This window comes from Anneissia japonica, unplaced genomic scaffold (genome assembly GCF_011630105.1).
Source record: "Anneissia japonica isolate Jap-2015-1 unplaced genomic scaffold, ASM1163010v1 scaffold685_len2926416_cov193, whole genome shotgun sequence".
NCBI lineage: Eukaryota > Metazoa > Echinodermata > Crinoidea > Comatulida > Comatulidae > Anneissia > Anneissia japonica.
Window position 1 is genome coordinate 1,184,716 of NW_022692922.1, and position 23,789 is coordinate 1,208,504.

Genomic DNA, 23,789 nt, shown 5'->3' on the forward strand with positions numbered 1-23,789 from the left:
TTGATATTCTCGCATTTGCTCATTAACAGTTAAAATCGTTACATATTCACATTCATTATGAAGTTGTCGATCAAGGATTTGGTACCTGGTATCGATTACGTGAATCTTCGAATTGAAGCGGTCAGCGAAAAATGCGACGAGTTCAGGAAAAAGGTATCGGACCACCGCATCGACGAGATTAAGCCTTCCGTGAAGTGCTTGGTAACCGAATTTGAAGAACTCCACAGGCAAATGCTGACGCTGAAAAAGATTTTTTGCAACAAACCGGACACGGAAGAAGAGCGTGCGAAAAGAATAAGGGAGTACGAAATTGCATTCGAATCCTGCGAGACAAGCGTCGGGAAAATCCTCCAAGAAGAAAGAACGTTAACCAGAAAGATGAACGACATACTCGGTATACCCGAGAAGAAATGGTCGGAAGAAGACACATGCGCTATATGTTACGATGCTCCCGTAGCCGTCGTTACAAAACCTTGCGGGCACATGATCTCGTGCGCTATGTGCGCATGTCGTACGGCGACGTGTTCCATGTGCAGAACTCCGATTGTCGAACGTCTCAGGAAGGATAAACTCGACGAAGGGACTGCAATTAGATGTGTATAAGAGACAGGAGCAGCATGTAGCAGAGTTCACCTCTGACGTTTGTAACGCCGGTGACGTGCTCCACACAATCCAAAAGATTCTGTCTGGTGCATAAGAAAGAAATATGTCTGCTTTGCAAAATCCTAGTAGTAAAAATAAAATGAAACAAACAAACATATAATGTGTCAATTCTTTGTTTATTGTTGAATCAAATTACATTTTCGGTGAGAGAATAGATCTATAAATACTTAAAATTTGACTTTATTAGACTAAAAAAGTTTGTCCCTGAATTGTCATCATCTCTGTCACAATACTTTAAAATGCCATTATAGCTGGTAGCAAAATGACATAACAAGTTATGGATCAAACCATTTTGGTTGAAGGGGACCATACAGTAAGGAACAGTCCATTCTTGTACAGTTAAACCACCTATAGCTGAAGAATTCATGCTTTTCTAATAACAACTAGGAAAGTACCTTTATTCAGCATCATCTCCGAACGCTTCAGAGTATGCTTTATTTATAATTTTTTGAGAAAAAAATAATTATATATACGATCAGAACTGTGTCATTTTCAAAGTACACATGACATTCACCCTGTAACACACTGCATATGGCACTATATGGTCTAACAAGTTTAATTCCTCATCTCCGTAACAGTAATCTCCATCACAATTTTACTGTGATGGAGATGACCTCTTGATGTTTTCTTTCCTCAAAAAAGAATATATAATAACAATTACAATTGATCTGGCATATGTTGTTAGAAACCTTTTTGCTCAATGTTTATTTTTCTATATTTAAGTAATATAATCTATCTTTTAAATTTACTAAGATTCACATTTATGAGTATATCATTATCTCCGTCACAACAAAGTGTGATGGAGATGATTTCTTGATGTTTTCTTTTCTCAGAAACAGCTATAAAATAAAAATGGTAATTGATACGACTTATGTTGTTAGAAACCTGTTTGTTCAATGTGCATTATCCTATATTTAAATAATACAATCTATCTTTTAATTTTACTAAGATTCACATCTATGAGTATATCATCATCTCCGTCACAAAAAGTGTGATGGAGATGATTCTTGCAATATTTGCTATGTTACAGCACTGAAAATTGAATGCTTAAATAAACGTTTAAAATGCCATAATTATCGTGCCGAATGTTTATTATAGTTGTTATATGGCATAATGATGACATGTGTAATAAAAGAATTACAACTTTTTTTTTCATGATTTCTAAACCTCTAAAATGGCACATTAGCGAAAAATGAAGTTGAAAGATGAGTTGAAAGATCTTCTGAATAGGCAATATGAAAGGACTGCTTTCAAAATCTTTGGAAAGAAAGGCTCAATGGCGACTGTTTTGAGGTCAATTCAAGCATTATTCCCGTTATTACAGGAATCAAGGATTGGTATACATCTCATATCCCGTTTATGACGATAAATTGGTGGTAAACTAACTTCATAATTATTATGAATTGCTACTGTATTGAATGACTTTCTCCTCTGATCTGTCATCTAAATTTGTTGTATCTGTCGTATGGGTACATCTTCTAAGAGAAGATTCAAGATTCAAGATTCAAGATTTATTTTCGTCATACATACAGTAGTACATATATACGAGATTTGTTTCTTTGAGTTGATAACAAACAGTGGAAATCGAATACTATAACACTATAAAATACAAGACAACAATTAACAGATATAATATTAAATATAAATATAAAAATATAAAAATATATTACACACGGAATTAACAAGTTTGAACTATATTTTGAGGTCAGGAGAGGAATATGGCATGGAATGTAATACAGTAGATAGGCTTGATCATGAGATTATCTACTGAAGTGTTCGTTAAAGACTCTTATTGCACATGGTAAAAATGAGTATTTATGACGGTTGGTACGCTTTAAAGTTGGAATTATTCTGCCAGATTTACTAATTGTTATGAACATATTAAGTGGGTGAGTTTGGTCATTCGCTATGTCCTTAATTTTATTATGTAAGGCACCTTCACATAAACAACTTAAGTCATTGACCTCCGTACCTATTATTTTACTTGCTGACCGTGTTAGCCTACTGAGTCTTTTTTGGTCAGTCCCATGAACCAGATGATACTACAGAAACTAAAAACTGATTGTATCATGCTTTGGTAGAAAAGTAAAAGAGTATCAGTTCCAACATTAAAATGTTTAAATTTACGTAAGTAATATAATCTTTGGTTTACCTTAGTTCTAAGTAAGTGTGTTAGTGTTCCATTTTAAGTTATCATTAAGCCAAACTCCAAGGTACTTATAATAACTAGTCTTATCTGCTACTTTGTCTTTTAACATTAACGGATCTTTGGCAGTGTTCTTCTTTCGAAAATCAAATACCATTTCTTTCGTTTTCTTGACATTAAGGCATAGGTAATTTTTATCACACCACTGTTCAAGGCGTTTTACCTCACTCCTATATACATTTTCATCGCCATTTGAAATTAAACCTGTAATGCATGTGTCATCGGCAAATTTGATTATATGACATAAGTCAGCATTACATCTAAGATCAGAAGTATATATAGTAAAAAGCAGAGGAGATAGCACACATCCCTGAGGTGCTCCTGTATTAGAAATTACCCAGTCTGAATGCAAGTTACCTATCTTAACTTTTTGTTTGCTGTTGCAAAGTAAATCACAAATTCATAAAGTTACGTAAAGATTAACCTTCATAGGTTAGTAATTAATTTCTGCATTAATAAATGAGTCTGTATGGTATTGAACGCAGACGAAAAGTCAATGAAAAGGGTTCTAGCATAAGAGTTTGCCTTGTCAAGTGTTACAAATACAGGATGTAGCAGGGTCGCTACCGCATCACTAACTCCTCTCTTAGCACTATATGCAAACTGATGCGGATCCGAGGACATTTGAGCTTCATTTACTAACATACCTTTAATTACTCAAAGCATTTTACTACAATCTGAGTCAGGGCCACAGGCCTAATCGTTATAATATACTCGGTTTAGATACTATATTTAGAGGAGTAATACGGTAACTGAGGTTTTCCAAATACTGGGCACGGTGAAAGAGTTTAGCGACCAGTTGAACAAGTCAGAAAAAACTGGGGCAAGTTCTCTAAAATACAATTTCAGTATTTTGCCAGAAATCATATCCTTGCCAACAGCCTTATTAGTTTTAATTGACTTAAATGTTTTCTCAATATCATCATTATTATGATTATTTTATAACCGTTTTCAAGAAATTGTTGATAAGTTTATTCATTTAAAGAGAACTATTTCTAATGATTTGCAATAGGTGAAAATTTATGACTGATGCACCTATAGATGACTGTAAAAGGCGCCCTCTCAATTCTTAAATTTTTAATGTAATTTTCACTACCCTACCCTCCCCTCCCCACCCCCCACCCATTCTGGATCCGCATTTGAACGACGTCCACAGTGGAAATCTGAGAATTGTGAAAGATTACTGAAAAACACAGAGTTGGAAACCAGCTTGAATAGGTAATTGCTGGAGAATTATATGCGGTTGTAGAGTAAACGATGCGCTGTAGAGTAAACAAAAATAGCCAAATTTATAATTGTAGTAGTCAGCTAACCATGCTAAAATATTTAATAATTTAACTCCATCGTTCGTACCGTACCGTTCACTTGCATTTTGAATACCGACAAGCAAGTAAAAAATTAAAAGAAAACAAAGATATATTACTGAGAGGAAAGAAAAAGCTGAACTTAACAAGAAGAGCGCGACCGCTCACCGGTCCGCGCGTTAAAATGATGGTGCTCTATTCAGCGTTTAACGCTTCGTGTATGCACCTTTCAGACGAGGCTTTTTTGTAGACATTATTAAAACATGCTTAAATCATGGAGGAAATATCCTCCATATAGGACACAGTGGCGTAAATTATTATACTGGGTTTTCAGCAAGGGTTCATAGTAAAAATAATTAAATAAATAAATAAAATATCTTAGCATTAGAAAAAAAAAATCTTAAGACGCGATTCGAAATCACGACCTTTGGTGATTCCCTTATTCCCTTAGAACAAATCGCTAACCTGCCGCTCCATCCATGCGGTAATGGCAGTAACCCCTGTTTTGTTTTTAGGTGTTGGAGGAACTCCGGGGTCAAACTCAAAGAACAACACGAACAACAAGAACAACAGCAAAAACAACAAGAACAGCAGTTCGGTTCTGGGATCCGCATTGCGCGGACCCAAAAATGAAAAGAACTGGAAACAGTTCGTATGTTAAATCTACTGCTGTACTCACATCATTTTCATTTTTTTTTTCAAATCTCACAATAAAAAAAAAAAAATTCGACCACGAACCACAGTTCAATCACTGCAACAAGATAAACCAAGTTTGAAAATAAATTACTTGATAGAATAAACTGATTCCGAAAAGTTTCGTAAAAATAAATCTAAAGTGTGAACTTCTAGTCTTCTGAAACCTATAAATTTTCTCAATTGAACATTAAAGCATCGCCAGGACCAAGTACCGTACTCGCGCGAATAAGCGCCCGCGCGCTTAAAATACTTTTGGTTTTTTTTGATATATATAGGCCTATATCTGTCTCTTATACACATCTAGATGTGTATAAGAGACAGATACAAAACATGCTCCTTGTTTGATTCTACACAATCATTCAAGAGAAACCAAACAAACCACATATTTCGGATATGGCAATCAATTAATTGCCTCACTAAAAATGTCATTTACCTCATATATTGTAATATTTGTGGTAAAGAATATGTCGGAGAAAGAAAAAACACTCTCTGTATGAGAATGACACAACATAGATCAGCTATCAGACTGTCTCTTATACACATCTAGATGTGTATAAGAGACAGATATTATACATTGTCTTATACACATCTAGATGTGTAATATATATATATATATATATATATATATGATTATTAATTAACGTAATGTACTAAAAGTGTACAGATTCTTTACTTAAGTTTAAACTGTAGGCACATGTAAATCCAAGATGACCCCGTTCCGAGCCCAAACATGGTAGGGTTTGCACTTACCTTTACCAAAAAGGGATTGGTAATTTCAGAAAATGCTCCTTTTATCGTCTGTAGTCCTTCTTTTCTTCAATAATTTTTGCTAATTTTACTTTAGATAAGTAGTAAATTATAATGTTCAACTTTCGCAGTACAAAACTTGTATATTAATAATGAATAAGGTGGTTTGATGAGCCCACAGATGTTTCTAACTTGCAAATATTCGTAGCGGGAAACATGTCATGTGACCCGGCAGATTGCCAAATGACGGTAAAAGTACTATGAACGAAACAATTTAAAGTAAAAAATGATCAATCGTCTCTTGGCCAATTAACATAAGATTGATATGACAAGAAAGTAAATTATATCAGCTATACTTGACCCTTCACCCCAGGGTTAACAGACGTATGGTTCCCGAGTTATTCCAAAGGGAAGTAAATCGTATACTGAAAAACAAGCTAAAATTGACCTTTTTCCTATACAAAACCATTAGGAGTTGTCAACTTTGAAAGAAAAATGATCACTCAATATTTTACATATGGTAAACACATATATATAATTCCAAAGCTTATAATATCTAGTTTTATAATCCGATCGCCCCAGATTCCTAAAATAATTCAAACAAAAAATATAGACGATTTTGTGAAAAAAGTGGCTCTCGTTTTGACTCGTTTACTGGGTTAAGCTGTGCAGTGAAGCGTTCAGTGAGCAGATGTCCGAAATGCTGTAGACTTGGTTCGGGAGACCCCCCCCCCCCTTTCTAGCAAACCCTCCTCTTTTATGGCGAACCCCTCTTCAAGTTTCCCAAATAAGTCCTCGAACCCAACTAATGCAAACATATATGAAGTCATATTATAGTAGCTCGATGCCTATCAAATAAGTAATAAAAATTCGCCATAATTCGTCAAATATCCGTGGCTTCCAGCCCCCGCCCCTCAGCTAAACGAGGCTTGCCTCGCTCGCCTACTCCCTCCCCTGGACCTGGACCCCCTTGTCGTCCGACTAGGCCGTCGGACCGGAAATAATAATAAAAAAATAATAATTTGCCTATTCATTTGATTGCCAATCCCAAATATTGTGGTTTGAACAAACATTTTAGGACCAACTTATTAAGCCACAAAAACTCTCCCCATGAAACCTAACAGGGATTTTTTTTATTCCGGTTCGTCGTCGACCGAGACTTCGTCGTCGCCTTGGTTCAGACCCTCTTCGTCGGACACGTCGGACCCCTCGTCGGAAAATTTGTGGCGCTACCGCTGTTCCATGTGTAGGCCTTGTACTGTTTACAATTTTTTTTAACTGTGCCAGATACTTTTTTGTTTCATGTAAATCTCTTATGTACGCTGATGACACCACTTTGCTATAGAGTTCATCGGACCCACTAACACTTCAGAATGAATAAAGCATAATCTTGACAAAATTGTTAATTGGTTTAATGAAAATCACCTGACACTAAACATTAAAAAGAATAAACTTATGATTTTTGAAACAACACAGAATATTTCTAAATATAATAATTTGACTGTGAGCTATGACAATAATTTTATTGAAAGAGTTGTTTCTTTTAAATACTTTTTGGGCGTTACTTTTGACCCGCAGCTTAGCCTACTTGGAATAAACACATTGAAACATTAATTTCAAACGTATCTAAAAGAATTGGTGTCATCCGTCATTTGGTGTCATATCAGATATTTGTACCTCAATTTATTCTTAAGATGCTGGCTAAAACTTTGTTTTTTCCTTTTGTAACTGCTCTTGGGCTCGGAGCCAGTTTGGGGTGTAGAGGGCGTCTTTGGTCATTCACACAAACTCGAACAAGGTAACAATGCGACCATCAGTTAAGCAATCTCAACCTTTATTTGTTTCAACTGTGTCTGTTTGACTACCAAATCGGCTGTCCGATCTATTGTTCGGTCCGATCTATTGTTCGGTGACTAAATACAGAAGTACAAATACGAATAATTAATATAAAAAATATAGATAAATAAAATAAGTAAACAAGTAGAAAATGAATCATCGATAGTATCATAAAAATCATGAAGTTACACTCATGTAAATACATTATTGCAATACTGCAAGTAAACAACTGATCATTTAAACCCTTTACAGTAAATTACAAAATGTATTATTAAAACTATTCAATAATGAGAAAACTGACAATGTATAATATCAATACAGTACAATAAACTGTCTCATCTTAATAATTGATTAAATACAGTATATTAAATAACCTTACGTGAATATGACCGCCTTTAGCCTCAAAAACTCATGTTAATCTTCTTAGTTAACATTATCCGTTCTGTAACATAATTAATGTTAAATGAATATAATATGTCATTTACTTTAAACATAACAATATAAAATACATAGGATCATGTACTAAAGTCTTAATTGTGATTACTGAATCATGCAAAACATTGTCACAGATTACTTCAATCATTAATTAATACAATCTGTGTCCGAAAACAAAGAAAGCTCTGGAGAACAAAGAAATCTCCAAAGGAAGTGGCTTCAGATAACAGTAAGTCATAAACCTAGTTGGCCAATCGGCATATAGCATATTACACACGTGAAACATAAATATTCATAGTAAAAGATTCGCTTAGCGTCCCCACGCTAGCGGCAAACTCGAAGACAGTAAATAATTCGTGATAATTATAATACTTATACTATAATTAAAAATTATACTATACTCCCAATTTACTATCCATATACCTGTCTCTTATACACATCTAGATGTGTATAAGAGACAGGTTCGAACCAGCGCCGATATTATGGCTATAGCTTGCGGCGCCCCTGCTAACCGCTCGGCCATTCGATTGGTAACTTTAGAAGCAAAGTTTCATGCGTCTTTCTTAGACCGATACATGCTTACGAGTAACGCGAATTTTCAAAGTTCGCTCCGCCTCACAATGCGCACAAAAAATGGACGATAAGGGCGCGCAGCACTGGAGAGATCTAACACCTTTATTTGATTATTGTTCATGTGTATGGTCAAACTGCTCCATCCAATTGACTAATAGTTTTTTAAACACCTTAGGAAGAATTTTACTTTCTTGTGACATTAGAATACCAATAATTGGTGATATTTTAAGCTCGTTAAACTGGAAGACTGTGAATGACAGATGGAGAGATCAATTATTATTCATAACGTTTAAATGTCTTCAAAGACTTGCACCTTCCTATTTAATTAAGAAATTTAGTTTTTCTCAAAAATGATAAAAATACTCGAAGTCAGACAAATTATCATCTTTTAGTTTTAGTTTAGTGGAACATTTGTCAAGGAAAACAGACCTTTCACTATCGAGCATCCATGAACTGGAACGAACTACCTAGTAACATAACTAGGGATTTCCAGAATTTAAATCAAAATACCTTTAAAAATGCTCTAAAATAAGTAATCTTTCTATTTTGTAATTAAGTCCTTTTTGTTAAAATTTCCTTAATATTTTCCTTTTCATTTTATCACTTTTGTATTTTTATGTTTTTATGTTATAACTGGACCACAACGAAAACCAGTACATTGCATTGAGCGTGCCATTCATCTAGTAATAAAGAAAGTTGAACAAAAGTAGAGGGCTCACTATTACTGGGGACAAATTAATTTGCCTAGCAACCCCCACACACTGTAACAATCATGGCTGACGATTGATTCACTGAGTACAGGTCTACCTGGAGAGAGAAAGACGGACGTCTCAATCGGATAAGAAGGCCGTGCTTGGCTGGGGCCTAGTGTAGCCAGGAATGCTAAATGCCACCTTAATATGTATTCGTTTATATTATAATTAAACAATTGGAAGTTAAGTTTGCATTCATAAAACTTAAAGATGGCTACCACGACGATAATGACAAAACCTGGTTCACAGGTAGGCTGCTCCAGCTAGCTAGGCTAGGCCTTGGGCCAAGCTAGCGCTAGCCTAGGTTAGGGCTGGGCCTAGGCTTGTTGTAGACGGCCTAGTCTATATTTCTTCCTAAGGCCTAGGCTGGGAGCTGTTACTTAGCCTAAACCTAGCCCTTGGCCTAGCCTAGCTCGGTGAATATTTTTTACCTAAATTATATTTTTGTACAAAAATATTTTAATTTGTGTTGCTTGTGTGTGTAGGCTAGTAGTAGGCCTAGGCCTATAGGCTAGGGCCTAGGACAGGTCTATTTGAGTAGTAAAATCCAGGGTTTGCCAGATAGTCGACACGCTTCACGGCCAAACACACGCCATCTCATGGCCAAATTCGGCCAAACTTTTTTTCGATATAGGCCAAAATTCGGCCAGATTTTCATCTGATTAGAACAATTAACAGTGGGTACATATTCATTTGAAATACTACAAAAATTACATGAAAATCAGAGGTCATTCGTTTAAAATTGAAGGAATTCAAATGATATACACAGAACAATGTTAAACTTTCACTGTTAATCTATCACCATAAAATACATGCCCAGCCCAATCATAATATTAAAGAGCCTATGTTCTTTAGTTGCTGGCATGTAGGCCAATTCAGGGGCGAATCCAGAGATGGGGCCGAAAAAGGGGAGGGGAGGGGGCGAAAGTGGCTCCAATCAAGATAACACCATCTTAGAGGAAATTTTTGTTTTCTCCCGAATAACCTGATGCGTTTGAGCGATCAATTCTTTCTTGTTTTCACCTCCCCACCCCCTCCTAAATAAATCCGCTCTTAAAAATCACATTATTAAGTTTGATCTAAATTTGATATAAATGAATTAAATATTAAGGTACATTGTAGTCGATCTATAGCAAAAATTTTAAGGGCCTGTTATTGTCAAATCCATGGCTCTCTTTAATTAAAATGAATTAAGTGACATAGTTAGGTAATACAAACTGGCATTAAAACAACCTCCACTAGGATGGAACATATACAAAGACACACATCACAGTATATGGTAAAAACTTGCATTGAACTGTCTTCATAACGAGGATAAACTTCATACAAAATGATATTTCATCTAAACAATTTACACAATTAAATATAACTGTTATTTTAAAAATAAACTCTCTTACGTCAAATCGGCTAAAGGGGGAACATAGATTAAGTGTTTAGTGCAAGTACAAACAAAGGTACACGATTGAATCAAATATAGAATTTAAGCTATTACAAAAACAACATATCCAAAACAAATCTACGTTATATTAGGCCTATATTGAAAAAAAAATGTAAACTTTTCAAAAATTCGGCCAAATATAGTTTGGCCGTGACTTTTCAAACGTTACGGCCATGCAATTTTTCATACGGCCAGATTTGAGGAATCTGGCCGTCAAAAAGGCCAATTGGCAACCCTGGTAAAATCAATCAATCTATATAAAGGCCTAGGCTAGGAATAGAGGGCGCTTCAGCGGTGATGGACATGCTTTTTCAGATCGCTTCGTAGGTCCTGAAATCTCATATTTTTTCTTTGCCTCTTTAACAATTTTTTTTTTTTTTTTAATTGTCTATTAATCTTGATCATTATTATATATAGAATACCTTTGCAGTTGAAATACCCTTTTGGGTTAACGATTTTTGGTGATTTTGGTGGATTTGTTTTCTAGGCTATTTCATTCCATGAGAGTAGCTTGTCTTAATGAGTCGGATTGCCGGTAAAACACAACCTCCCAAGCGTGGAGCTGAGGGGCGTATAAGTAGAGATGTTGAGCTTAAAGACCATTGTGGGAGCTGTAATGTGTTAGTAACAGATAAAGATAGGGGTATTTAATGTGATTTTTGTCAATTTTGGTTCCATTCTATTTGCCAAAATGTGTCAAATATGATTTTATTAGTGAAGGAAATCCTAACTTACACTGGTACTGTAGAACATGCAATGTTATTGCTGAGGACATGTTAGGTGTTCTGAAATCTGTTAAAGTAAAGCACGAAAAAATTGAGAAGGATGTACTCGAACTAAGGGACGAGTTGAGAGGCAATGAGCATGATAGTGCTAAGCGATGGACATCATTTTCTGAAAAGTTAGAAACACTAAAAACTCAGACGGACCCCAGGGAAATCATAAAATCTTGCATAGAGGAAATTAATGAACGAGATAGAAGAAAAAATAATTTGATTTTCATCGGTATCCCAGAGTCAAAGGATGATGATGGTCATGTTCGTAAAAGAAAAGATTTGGAATATTTAATTAATGTTATTGATAGCTTGGAGGGTGCAGACTTCAAAATTATGGCACAATACTGCCTGGGTAAAAGAGATGGAAAGGATAGACCTCTTAAGGTTGTTTTCAAAAAAATGGAAACTTGTGATAGGATAATGAAAAATGCAAGAGAAAACAAGTTGAAAGATAACGTGCATGTTTCTAGAGATCGAACTCAATCGGAGAGAAAGGAATATAGCGATCTTAGAGTGGTTTTGAAAGAGCGAGAGGAAAAAGGTGAGAAGGATTTGGTAATACAAAATGGAAGAATTGTTAAGCTCCGTTTTCGAATGAAGCCATAAACATCATAGGTTTCAAGAAGAAGTTTTAGTTCATGAAGAGAAGTTTAAAAAGAAAAATTTTAACGATGATTTGATTACATTGAAAAAGGATAAGAATTATTTTTTGTATACAAACTGTGACTCTCTATTAAATAAGAGAGAGGAGTTAAGGTTGAGAATTGATAAAGAAAACCCAGATGTGATTATGTTAACTGAGATGTTACCAAAATCAACCTTCAGTAATTTTCAGAGAGCTGAATTAGAGATTACAGGTTTCCAGTTATTTTTGCCTGAGTATCAAAAAAGAGGTGTTGGAATTTATGTTAATGAAAATGTTTCAGCTTATGTTATTAATATGGGAGATTTTGAAGAATCTGTCTGGGTAGGAATTCAGATTGGAAAAGGAACTATGATTGTTGGTTGTGTCTACAGGAGCCCGAATAGTAGTAGAGAAAATAATAATAAAATCTGTGATATGTTTAGTAGGGCGGATGTCTTGAAATCTGATTACTTTATCGTAGTTGGAGATTTTAATTTTGGAAATATAGATTGGATAGAGTCAGCAGTTCGAGGAGGTGATACGGTAGATAGTGGATTGTTCCTTGGTCTGGTTAATGATTTATTTTGGTTTCAACATGTGAAAGGTCCAACCCGAAATCGTACTGGACAGCAACCTAGCTTACTAAATAGTAGTGGTTAATGGAACTAAATCAGATAGCCAGTTGGTTACTAGTGGTATTCCCCAAGGCAGCGTCCTAGGTCCGTTACTTTTTAATATTTTTATAAATGATCTTCCAGATGGAATTAAATCAGATATAAAAATTTTTGCAGATGATACGATAATTTATAGGAAAGTAAATAATAAGGAAGAGGCCGGTATTTTACAAAATGATATTGACGAGCTTTATAATTGGTCGGTTAAGTGGCAACTACCTTTTAATCTGGATAAATGTAGTGTTATGCATTTTGGCAAAAAGAACTTGGAAACTTTGTTTACGATGGGATATACTAATGATAAGAAGATTCTACATTCAGTGACTAAAATTGTAGACCTGGGGATTCTTATTGATAATAAACTCATCTTTGATTCTCATGTTTCTCAAGTTGCCTTAAAGGCAAATAGAAAACTTGGAATGATAAAGAGGTCTTTTAAATTTTTGGATGGGCGGTCTCTTGTTTATCTATACAAATGTATTGTTAGGCCAAGTTTGGAATACTGCAATCCTGTTTGGCAGTATATATATTTTAAGGAATCGGGTAAATTGGAAAAAATTCAACAACGTGCTTTTTTTGAGCTTGTTAAAGAATCAAAAACTAGAGGTCATAAATTAAAAGTTATTATACCACGTTCAAAACTAAGAGTGTGCCAGAAATTTTTTGCGCATGCTGTATGCAATACTTGGAATAATTTACCAAGCTATATCATAGAGGCAGACACATTAAATCAATTTAAGTCTCGTTTGGAAAAGTGTTGGTGCCGTCATCCGCTGAAGTTTTCCCCATATGAACGTATTGAAGGAGGTTATACTCAGAGGGACACATAAGCTTCTTCTTCAGAAGTCTCGGTATCAAGGTAGATCAAGGTAGGTAGGTAGGTATAGAGGCCATTTTTTTATATAGACCTAGGCTAGGAAGCCTAATTTATATTTTTTGTTACACTTCTTTATTTACAGGTCAGCAAGAAATCCAAACAACTTCTCAGAAGACCAATACCACCACCGCAACCATTACCACCTAAAAAAGTGGAGAGTATACCTGCAAAGAATGTTGCACTTAGCCAACTTGCACATCAGGATTCAAAGTCAAACAGTAGCTCATGCCGGGGTTTATCGCCAATACCAAGTGTTGCACCAACACTTGAATCCTGTTCGGACAATGATATTGAGGGCTTCCAGACACCAGCTAACACACCACGTACAAGACAAAAGAGTCGAAAATCACAGACAAGAAGTCATTCCCCATCCTACTTATACCCATCAGTGAATGCCAATGACTGGAGGTTTATTCTAGAGTCAAGATATCAAAAATGCCGAGATCACTCCAAAATGGAGTCATTCTCTGTTGTGAAGCCTTATAAACCAAGAGGTCCTGATCCATTCCCATTTCGAGAGCCAGTGCGACCAGCTGAAGTTAGAAAAGAACTTTTGTATTCAGACTCTTTTGATATTTATAATTTCAAATTTCCTGAATTTACGTTAAATGACTTTCAGTTTGATATAAATGCTATATACAACATGTCAAAATCCACAATGACTGAAGCTGTATTATCAAAACAAAATTACAAGAAATTAACAACATTGTTTGCAACATTTATTGAAACACCAAGACAAGAGGAAGTGAACACAGTCCAACTAAAAGGTAAGGTACAGTATCATCATAATGCCAATGTGTAAGTTTCCAGACAATTTTCACAATTAGGTAGGAGTTAAATTATTTATGAACAGTCAATAATGTCGAACATACATAATTTTGTTTGCAACATTTATTGAAACACCAAGACACGAGAAAGTGAACACAGTCCAACTAAAAGGTAAGCTTTGATCATAATACCAATGTCTAAGTTTTCAGGCGATTTTCACCATTAGGTGGGAGTTAAATTATTTTATGAACAGTCAATAATGTCAAGCATACATAATTAAATTTTATCAAGGATAATGTCAAGCATACATAATCAAATTTTATCAAGCATTCCTTGATTATACTTGGCTTTAGGTAGTAAATGAAAAAAAAATCTGTAAATTTGCATTCTTATTCATTACCCAGGTGAAGACATTCCTGTAGTCAAACCAAGAATTCCTCAACGGCAATTGTTGGTTGAAATGGCATATATAGTACGTCAACAGATGCGAGACTTAATGAACAATGGTATGCAGATAGGTATGGCTGACATCAGAAGTCTATCCTCAAATGCCCAATTGTCTCCGCTAAGAAAAGACAAAATGGGCAAGCGAACGCAGAAGAAGGAGTAAGGCAAATTCATTTGAATATTCTAAATAATAATAAGGGACAGAACTATACGATGCTCTATAAATTTGCAGGAAATATTGAATATGGAGACAAGGTGAAAGTGTGTAAAAATAAAGTTGTAACTTGAAAGCATGCTGAAGATTTATTAAGGTTGAGAACTGTTATAGAAAATATCAATTTATGTTTAGAGTCATACCTCAAAAAATCTTAAAAAAAAAAAAAAAAAAATGCATTTGCTCCATAAACAGATAAAATATTATTTGCTTCCTACAGGACAAATGAAAAAATGTCCTTGTTTTCATTTGCAATTGTGAGCCTATTATTTCTTTATTATTTTGTAAGCAATGTAAGTATTTAATTTTTTTGCTCAACACAGTTAGTATATTTTTGGAAGACTTTTTGGAAAACGACCAATAGAGATTGTTTATTTTTTTTTGTTTATTTTTTTATTTACTGTATTGTATTGTTATGTTTTAATTTCTTTCCTGACTTTATATTAAAAATTTCAGTCATTAGAAACATGTCAAAAAGCTTGGTTTTTTAAAATTGACATGTCATCTTGAATATACTTTGTCTGTGCCTATCTGTTTTAAATGTGAGGAATTTTAATATCATTTAGTCATTATTTTTAAATTCCTTTTTTTTTGTAAATTGTATTGTTTTTCCAGATCAGACATGTATTGTGCAAATGAAGCCATCTTCACGATGCCTGTTGCTAAATATTTTCAAGGTGCTAAACGAAATAAGTCTCCATTTAGTAAGTTCATTTTGTAGATGCATTTGATCTTGTTTACGATGCCATTCTGGTGTGGTGTTGTACCCATGACGACTACTGAGTCATGGCGACTATTATCTGTAATTCTGTTATTGCTGCAGACATTACATGTTAATGCTTTATTTAAAAAAGATTATTCCTAGAATATTCTAAGAACTGCGATAGTTTTAAAAATATGCTTTTAGCTGGGCACTCACTGTGTCGTATGATGACCTTACAACTGCCATATGAGGAATCCAACTCAACTTCCCTGTGAGCGCTAGACAACACGAGGCCATCTGCTGATTGTCTGTGGCAGTCTAAACGGATTGTCATTAAGAACGATCCAATAGACCTACGGCGGCCGACGACCATCAGGCGTACTGGGGGCCTGGCTTATACCATATTTCTTTCAACACAAAGATATTATGCAGGAAGTGTAATTCCCCCTAACATTATGTAATAGTCAACTCACCACTGAAAATATCTGCATAATCAGACAAAGCCTTATAAGGGAAATTAGCATTGCCAGTTTTATTTGGTAGATAACCCTCAACAAATATTAATGTCATATTTACAGTACAAAAAAATGATGGGAATGCATGTTTATTAACTAAATAACACATCTTTCTGCAAAACTTTCTGTCACATCACCTTACAGTAAGTTAATTTTTATCAGTATAATTATGCAAATAATATTTTATTTTTTTCTTGTCCTTGCTTATCAGATGAAATTTCTAAGAAGGAAGGTAATGTTTATGCTGTTGCACAGTTGGTTTAGATTTTGTGTGTAGTTTTTCTGTATATGCACTGCTAAGGTTTTCAACTAGTTGTATTGTATTTAATTAGAAATGTATAATAGTGGCTGAATAACTTAATTTATAGTAATATTAAAACTTATTCTGTAGATTTATGTTGATATTATGTTCATGTATTTTCAATATTGCCATATTTTATCATTGTCATGTCTTTCAGCTCAAATAAAATATTTGATTTCAAATACTTTAATAATATTTTATTTGAGTTGAAAGACCATGCATGTACTGGACTGTAGTAATGCTGGATTATGCCCATCTCTTTCATAATGGGTTATGAAGAATATGGAGTCATATTCATCCTGCAAAATTATTTAAAAATGGTAAATTTTGAAGAAACATGTGGTTGCATATAACTTGCAGCTGTTTACCTCCACCCACTAATGCATGATGGGTCTCGTTACAACAGGTAGACACCATTTATTACTATAGATAAGCATATGTTTGTAGTGTGATAGTTGTAGCTGCATATCTTTTTTAGCATGTTTATGGTTAAACACCATTATAGTATGCAACAAAAATCAATGAATGCAAGTCTCTTCAATTTGTACTATATAGCACTGCTAATGATGCTAAATGTGTCAAAATTAACAACTAACACTCTCATAATAAGAAATGTTATCAACACATCAATACTACCATTGTCTGTTTCTGTTGCACTCTTGTGAGGTAGTAGACAGTATGCTAAAGAATTAAAAAAGGTCATGCTAATTTGACTTCTTAATCCAGTTACTTTGGGTGACAAATAGTCATGATGGAGGCGTGTAGTCACACGAAATATGCCTCATGCCAGTTCCAACAATGCCAGTTGGAGCAGTTACCAATTTAAGTGAATTTTATTTCTTAGCATACACGATACAATTTAGGAGGAATGAAAAATTGTGTTAATAAAGACAAATTGTTCCTGGACAGGATTTCAAGCCATGTTCCTGGGATGGCAATGTGATGTAGACTTTACAAGCCATTCTTCATCTCTTCCCCACTTTTTGCATTATATGACAAAATAATGCATTTCATGTATTCACTACATTTTGCATGACTTTTGCTCACACGATTTGTGACTTTTGAAGTATCAACTAAAATAATACTGCTAAAAAATTGCTATTGATAATAATAATTTTTTTAAATATTGATGCAGCTGACTTTGACCCATCTTCCACAATAACACCCGCCGAGCTTGCTATTTTGGATTGCCTGGTAAATGGGGGTCTGGCATTGAGTTTGAAGGTATGTAACTAATTGTGCCAAAGACAAGCCAAACGAGTCACTCTTCGCAAAAATTGATTTTTAATTATTAATATGGTTAAAGATGAAAAGAGAGCTATGAAAATAATGGTAAAAAAATCATTTAAATATAATATTTTCTTATGAAGTTACAAGCATTTAAACATATAGCTGTTTATAGAACAATATTTGAGAAATCAGCCTTCAAAGTTTATGATTTCGGGTATTTCTCAGGCAGAAACCATCGTCAAATTGTTAAAAATTGTTGTTTTAGGGGAAAATAACAGCATACCATGATGTACAGATATATAAAGGTTAGTTTAGTCCAATAAAAATAGATTTCAAAAATTTTGACATTTCAGCATGTTTTTACCATTATCCCTGAAACACGATTTGCGACGAGTGACTGGTTTGGCTTGTCTTTGCCACAATTATTGTTCTTTCTTTTTAAACCACAATCATTTAAAATGTATAGGCTAAGATAGTAAGACCTGAATTTTGGGCTGAATACACCTTGTGAACTGAGTGCAAGATTTTAATCTGTCCTAGTGTCACATTAATGTTGACTAATCAAAATTTACCTAGTATGAAGATTTCATTAAAAAAAAATATACATTTTAGAAGACATAACATTATTTGTTACTTTGTGTAAATGAGTACTAGAACATATAGTGGGCGCACGACCAGAATATATTATTTGTTACTTTGTCTCTTACAGAGTACTAAATTGGTTGGCTTTACTTTTGGTTATTGCTAAATTTGTAAATATAAAATGTATATTTTGTTATATTATTTTAAGTAAGTAGTTATTACATGCTAAAATGGAATACTATTGATAGTAATAAAAAAACAGAAAGTACACAACTATTTGGTCACTGAACAGAACAGTTTCATTATGTGAAGCAGTCTAATACCTTATTTTATTTATTTTATTTTAAAAATGGAAGACCACTATGTTGGCTGAAACACATTTTAATTAAAACTTTCTTTTAATTCTTCAAGGCTCATTTCATCTCAGAGCTACCAGAGATAACCCCACTAATGAGATCGCTAACGTACCTAAACCTTTCTTTCAATGATTTCTGGGTAAGTTATTTATAAAAATGCAAAATAGCATTAGTCAATGTCTTTGTTATTTTTGCTGTCTATATTTATTTTGTTGAAGTAGTCTTTAAAACAGATAATAAAAAAGTGCATATTTTTGTGTCAAAATCATTACTTTGATGCACTTTTTTCATTGCTATTTTCATTTATATTTTATGTTTTTTATTTTTCTACCAATTTTTGCTGTCTATATTTATTTTGTTGTTGTATATATAATTATTTATTCTTTCATTGTTAAAAAGGAACAGGAAACATGTGCACATAAGATTGAAGCATAAAAACAGAAAGTAGTCTTTAAAACAGATAATAAAAAAGTGCATATTTTTGTGTCAACAGTCATTACTTTGATGTACTTTTTTCATTGCTATTTTCATTTTTATTTTATGTTTTTTATTTGTTCATGTACATATTGGAGTTGAGCGTTTGACTGAGATCTACTGTTCCTGCTTCTTTTGTTGAAGACCATCAAATTTTAATGGCTCGGCTACTCAAATAACTCTCACATGAGAGTTAAGTGAGACAGGGGACATGGGATCTACTGTTCCTGCTTCTTTTGTTGAAGACCGTAAAATTTTAATTTGAGTCAATAGCTCGGCTCCTCAAATAACTCTCACATGAGAGTTGAGTGAGACAGGGGACATGCTACTGGCGCCTCATTATGGCCACTGCATTATGACAACTATAAATTAAATATTTTTTAAAGAATGTGCAGAAGTCATGATGTACTACCTAGTTTAGCTGTTCATCGCTCAATTACATACTTTTGAAATTCTTAATAATTTATTGTAGAGTATTAGATACTTCGTTATATTTTTTATTTCAATGTAATAGGATTTGCCTCCTGAGATATTAAACTTGAAGCAGCTTGAAGTTCTTAAGATGCGTAATAATCCAATCAAAGAGCTCCCTCAAGATATTTATAAATTGAAGAAACTAAGGACTCTTGTTGTCTCGTTCTGTCTCATTTCATCATTACCAATGAGGTAAGACAAAAAAGATATTAATATGATAATGGAATAAACTGCATTTCACAGACACAAGTCCAATGAAATCTTGTGATGAAGGTTGTTGAACTAGCAGTGTAAAGCCATTATATTAATCATAAAAAGTAATGGAAAAGGCACAAAGAAGAAAAGTGCTAAAAAAATATTTTTGGAGAAACATGAAATTCTAATAGTGTGACACAGCAGATATTGAAAATACCGGTGACAATGCCTTATAATATTTATTTTGGCCATTCTCCATTCACATACGTCTTTATTATCGCTTCTATTTTTTTTATTACATTATTGTATACTTTGTGTCTGGAAAAGTAATAAAACTAACAGTGGAGAAATTTTACAAATGATGCACACTAGATTCAAAGACCGACGTTAATAATGATCAAATAGTGATGATGATGATGACAGTGATGGTGGGAGTGATGAAGACCTCTAAAATATTACATCAACTTGGCAATTAAAACATCTTTAACTTTTGACTGCCAAAGAGTGTTGCCAAAGTGCGAGCCAGCATGTTATTTGATCACAAGTGAGAGACATCGCAAGTGTGAGCCAGCGAGCCATGACGTCACGACAATAGATACGAGACGTTACTCGAGTTGTGCGAGGTATCGGCTGAGATTTGTGGAGTACAATTCAAAAAACAACTATAGGTCTAATAATGAATTATTGTGATGTTAAATAGACAATGTTAGCTATCAAGGAGCAACGTTGTTTTTCATTGGGACCTTCGTCCCATCAAGGCTAGGCCTATACCATCCTAGCTAGTCTAGGCCTAGAGTAGGATAAGGCTAGCGCGACATGCGGACGTTGGTACGTGTTGGTTAGTCTACAAACGTCGCCTAAATAATTGATTTTACCCGGCAGAACGAAAGAAGGAAACTCCGCTTTTCAGTCGTCTTAGGCCCCTATTTTTTGACAAACAATGACCTTTCAGAGGTCAAATTGCTGTTAAGAATATGAATTGGCTGCTTCGCAGCAATAATTTTGTTGTAAAGTGATTATAGGAAACTTTTTCTTTTCCTTTAGTTTATACACACTTCCTCTGCAGTTCCTTGATTTATCATACAACAGGATATCTTACCTACCAAATGAACTTAAACAACTGAAGTAAGTATCTTACCAGTCTCTATTTAAGAGTGAAAATCTTCAATACTTAAAAAAATGGATCTATTCAACTGAAACTTGAAAAATAAAATGAAACTTGAAAAGTAAAACTTCTAGAAATGGGAACCCTTACTAACCAATGCAATATAAAGACAGGTTACTCTGCGATTAGCCCAGCGTCTGGCTCGGCCGCTGGACTGATCGCACCTGTGTGGTTCATTAATACAAATAAGAGATTTTTAAAAAGGAAAAATCCTTAAACACCTGTAATGAGTGTTTTTTGTCTTATTTTGCTTCATTATAAATGTAGCAATAAATAAAACAATTATTGAGAGCCATCCTCTACTGTAACCATTTGAAGTTGTGTTACCTATAATGAAATAAGGAGTGGGTTGTTTTTTTTTAGTTTTTTAACTGAAATCACCCCAAACAAGGCTCGAAAGCCATTTCTAGGTTGTGAAGACACTTCACTGGCTACATATGTCAACAATGCATGTTAGGGTGTCTAAGGATGGCCCGAGATTGGACAGTGTGTGGTTTGAACTCCTGACCACAAGTTCAACAAACAGAATGGAAACCACTAAGCCAAACTGCTGTAATTTGTATATGTAGAAAATTTAGTTTGTTTAATTTTGACAAACTTCAGGCAATTGCGAGCATTGAATGTAGAAGGTAACCAACTAGCTGCCCTGCCGGCTGGTTCTTTGAAGCTGAGCAATTTGTACCATCTCAGGGTAAAAAATAACTACATGCATCCTTACCTGTGGTTTGAAAACAGCACAAATAACCCACAGGTAAGTGCCTATGTTGGAGATATTAATAGGTTTCTGTTTTTTTTCAAGATTTTATTAATAAGCAGTAGTTGTTTGCTTTTGGTTCATGGTTTTATATATTCATTTAGATTGATACTTACAATGTAAATTAAGCATAATTTTTAAAATCTGAGTACTGTATTAATAAGTAAAAATGCATATAACCTAACTGTGATAATACTGAAAGAAAATTCTATTAAGGAATGTAAATGAATCATTAAAATGCTCACTTAAAAATGATCAAAAAATTTATTTTTTTATAATGTATTTTACGATAACGATAACACGTCAGGTAGGGCAAAACATCATTGCTATGGAATTTCCTGATGCAAAACAACATTAAAATTGATTTGTGTTAACATAGGCAATGTATATGTATTCTTCACAGCGGCTATCTGATATGTCTGCATTAGTTCTGAAGCAACACGAGTTGGAAAATGCATATGTGGACCTGTCTGTGGACTTGCAGATGATACTTAACAGGTCAGTACTATTGAAAGTGAACCACATTCTTACAAAATTTGTGCGAGGACCCATTGCAGATTGGTCAGAAATTATGAATGTAAATGAGACTATGTGCTATCACACTTCACCTTATAAATTTACATTTTTAACAAGCATTGAAGTCTGTGAGTCAAGCATTAAGTATGTCATCTCAGGCTATGTTCACACACGCGGCTAAAAGTGGAGTGGCTTACGCCAGGCCTTAGATATTCAGTGCATTGCTTTAAAATAAACAGTTGTATTTAATCATAGCACCCCTCAAATAAACCCTGTTCAGAGCTTCAACTGAAGTATGCACTCTTCAGAATCAGAATAACTTTATTATCACCAAATGAAGAAATTGAATGCTCGATAAAATTTAAAATCTTGCATATAAAATTTCAAGTATAAGTACAATAAAAAGTACATCACTAATTCAAAACATCAGATACAAAATACTAAAACATCAAAAATCGAACACAAAAAAGAATGGAAAGACATTAAAAATACATTTTTATCCCGGTAATGGTTGGAGTCTTGAGCTTACTACTCATACGAATAAGTGACACTGCTTATTTGTACTGTATTTCAGTTTATGTTTTAATCTGTTGTTATAATAATGTCATAAAATGACCTTCCTATATGTATTACAACATGTCGTAAGCCATAGCATATATTGTACTGGATTACCAAATTTAAACACTTGGAGTATAATATCTATAATTACCAATACCTAAAAGTGAAAATTCATATTTTTTTTTTCAGTTACACTACTTGTGATTGTTGCCAGGGACCATTATACGGATCTGGCCTGCGACTTATACGACCATGCCGCAAAGCCTTTGGTGTCAAGAGACTGCCATTCTACTTTTTGTCGTGCTCCCCTCGCTGCAGAGACTTCTTTATGTCAAATGTTGAGTCATTATCAGAGATATTATATAATGAAGAGCCTGAATAGACAGTGGGCACTTATTGTGGTGTACTCTTGATGCTTATAGAATAAATAATACAGTAATATGAAATTTATTAGTTTCTTGTTTATCTATTTAGATTGTATAACTATATTTATATTGAGGCAGCAAGAGCAAAATATAATGAAACTCATATTTTTTGTTTGTCTAAATGAGACATGTTGTGGCAAAATGGTAAAGTTGTCACACAGTCCAGTATTGAGTAAATGAGCTATAAAATATGGGAGTTCAAAAAATTGCTAAAAATCCAAATTTGTTTAGGTCAACAGTTTAATGCCTTATTGATCATGTCCCAAAGTATTAGTTCTGGAAGTGGTTAACAAATGTTTATTTATTGTTATCTTTCATAGTTCATTCTATTAAACAACGTATGCACAAATAACTTTGAAAGGCAATTACTCAAAATCATATTTATCTTGATTCTAAGAGTACTGTACTTTCACTTTCCAATAACTTGGAAGGCTTGAAATGTCCAATTTGAATGAATGACCCCTCATTTTAAAGATCACATACTCAGGTATCTAAAAATACCAATAACTT

General features: G+C 34.1%; 1 protein-coding gene across 2 annotated transcripts; it reads left to right on the forward strand.

The window, feature by feature from the left end:
- The first annotated feature begins 9,197 nt into the window (after positions 1–9,197).
- Positions 9,198–23,505, forward strand: LOC117100507 (leucine-rich repeat-containing protein 63-like). Of its 2 annotated transcripts, XM_033240237.1 has the most exons (12): positions 9,200–9,461; positions 13,685–14,369; positions 14,775–14,976; positions 15,647–15,735; positions 16,461–16,481; positions 17,686–17,774; positions 18,774–18,857; positions 19,707–19,858; positions 20,906–20,986; positions 21,630–21,777; positions 22,184–22,278; positions 23,044–23,505. In XM_033240237.1, the coding sequence occupies exons 1-12, from the start codon at positions 9,423–9,425 to the stop codon at positions 23,234–23,236; spliced, it is 1,878 nt and encodes a 625-aa protein (XP_033096128.1). In that variant the 5' UTR covers positions 9,200–9,422; the 3' UTR covers positions 23,237–23,505. The 2 variants fall into 2 exon arrangements, with proteins under 2 accessions (XP_033096129.1, XP_033096128.1); XM_033240238.1 differs by lacking the exon at positions 16,461–16,481 and having other exon boundaries at positions 9,198–9,461.
- The last annotated feature ends 284 nt before the right edge of the window (positions 23,506–23,789 follow it).

Bases quoted from the DNA above. Each gene is read 5' to 3' on its own strand.
- LOC117100507 (XM_033240237.1), top strand. From the start codon at position 9,423: ATGGCTACCACGACGATAATGACAAAACCTGGTTCACAG. The intron at 15,736-16,460 runs GTAAGTTCATTT...CTTGCTTATCAG, and splicing joins ACGAAATAAGTCTCCATTTA to ATGAAATTTCTAAGAAGGAA. The intron at 18,858-19,706 runs GTAAGTTATTTA...TCAATGTAATAG, and splicing joins TTTCTTTCAATGATTTCTGG to GATTTGCCTCCTGAGATATT.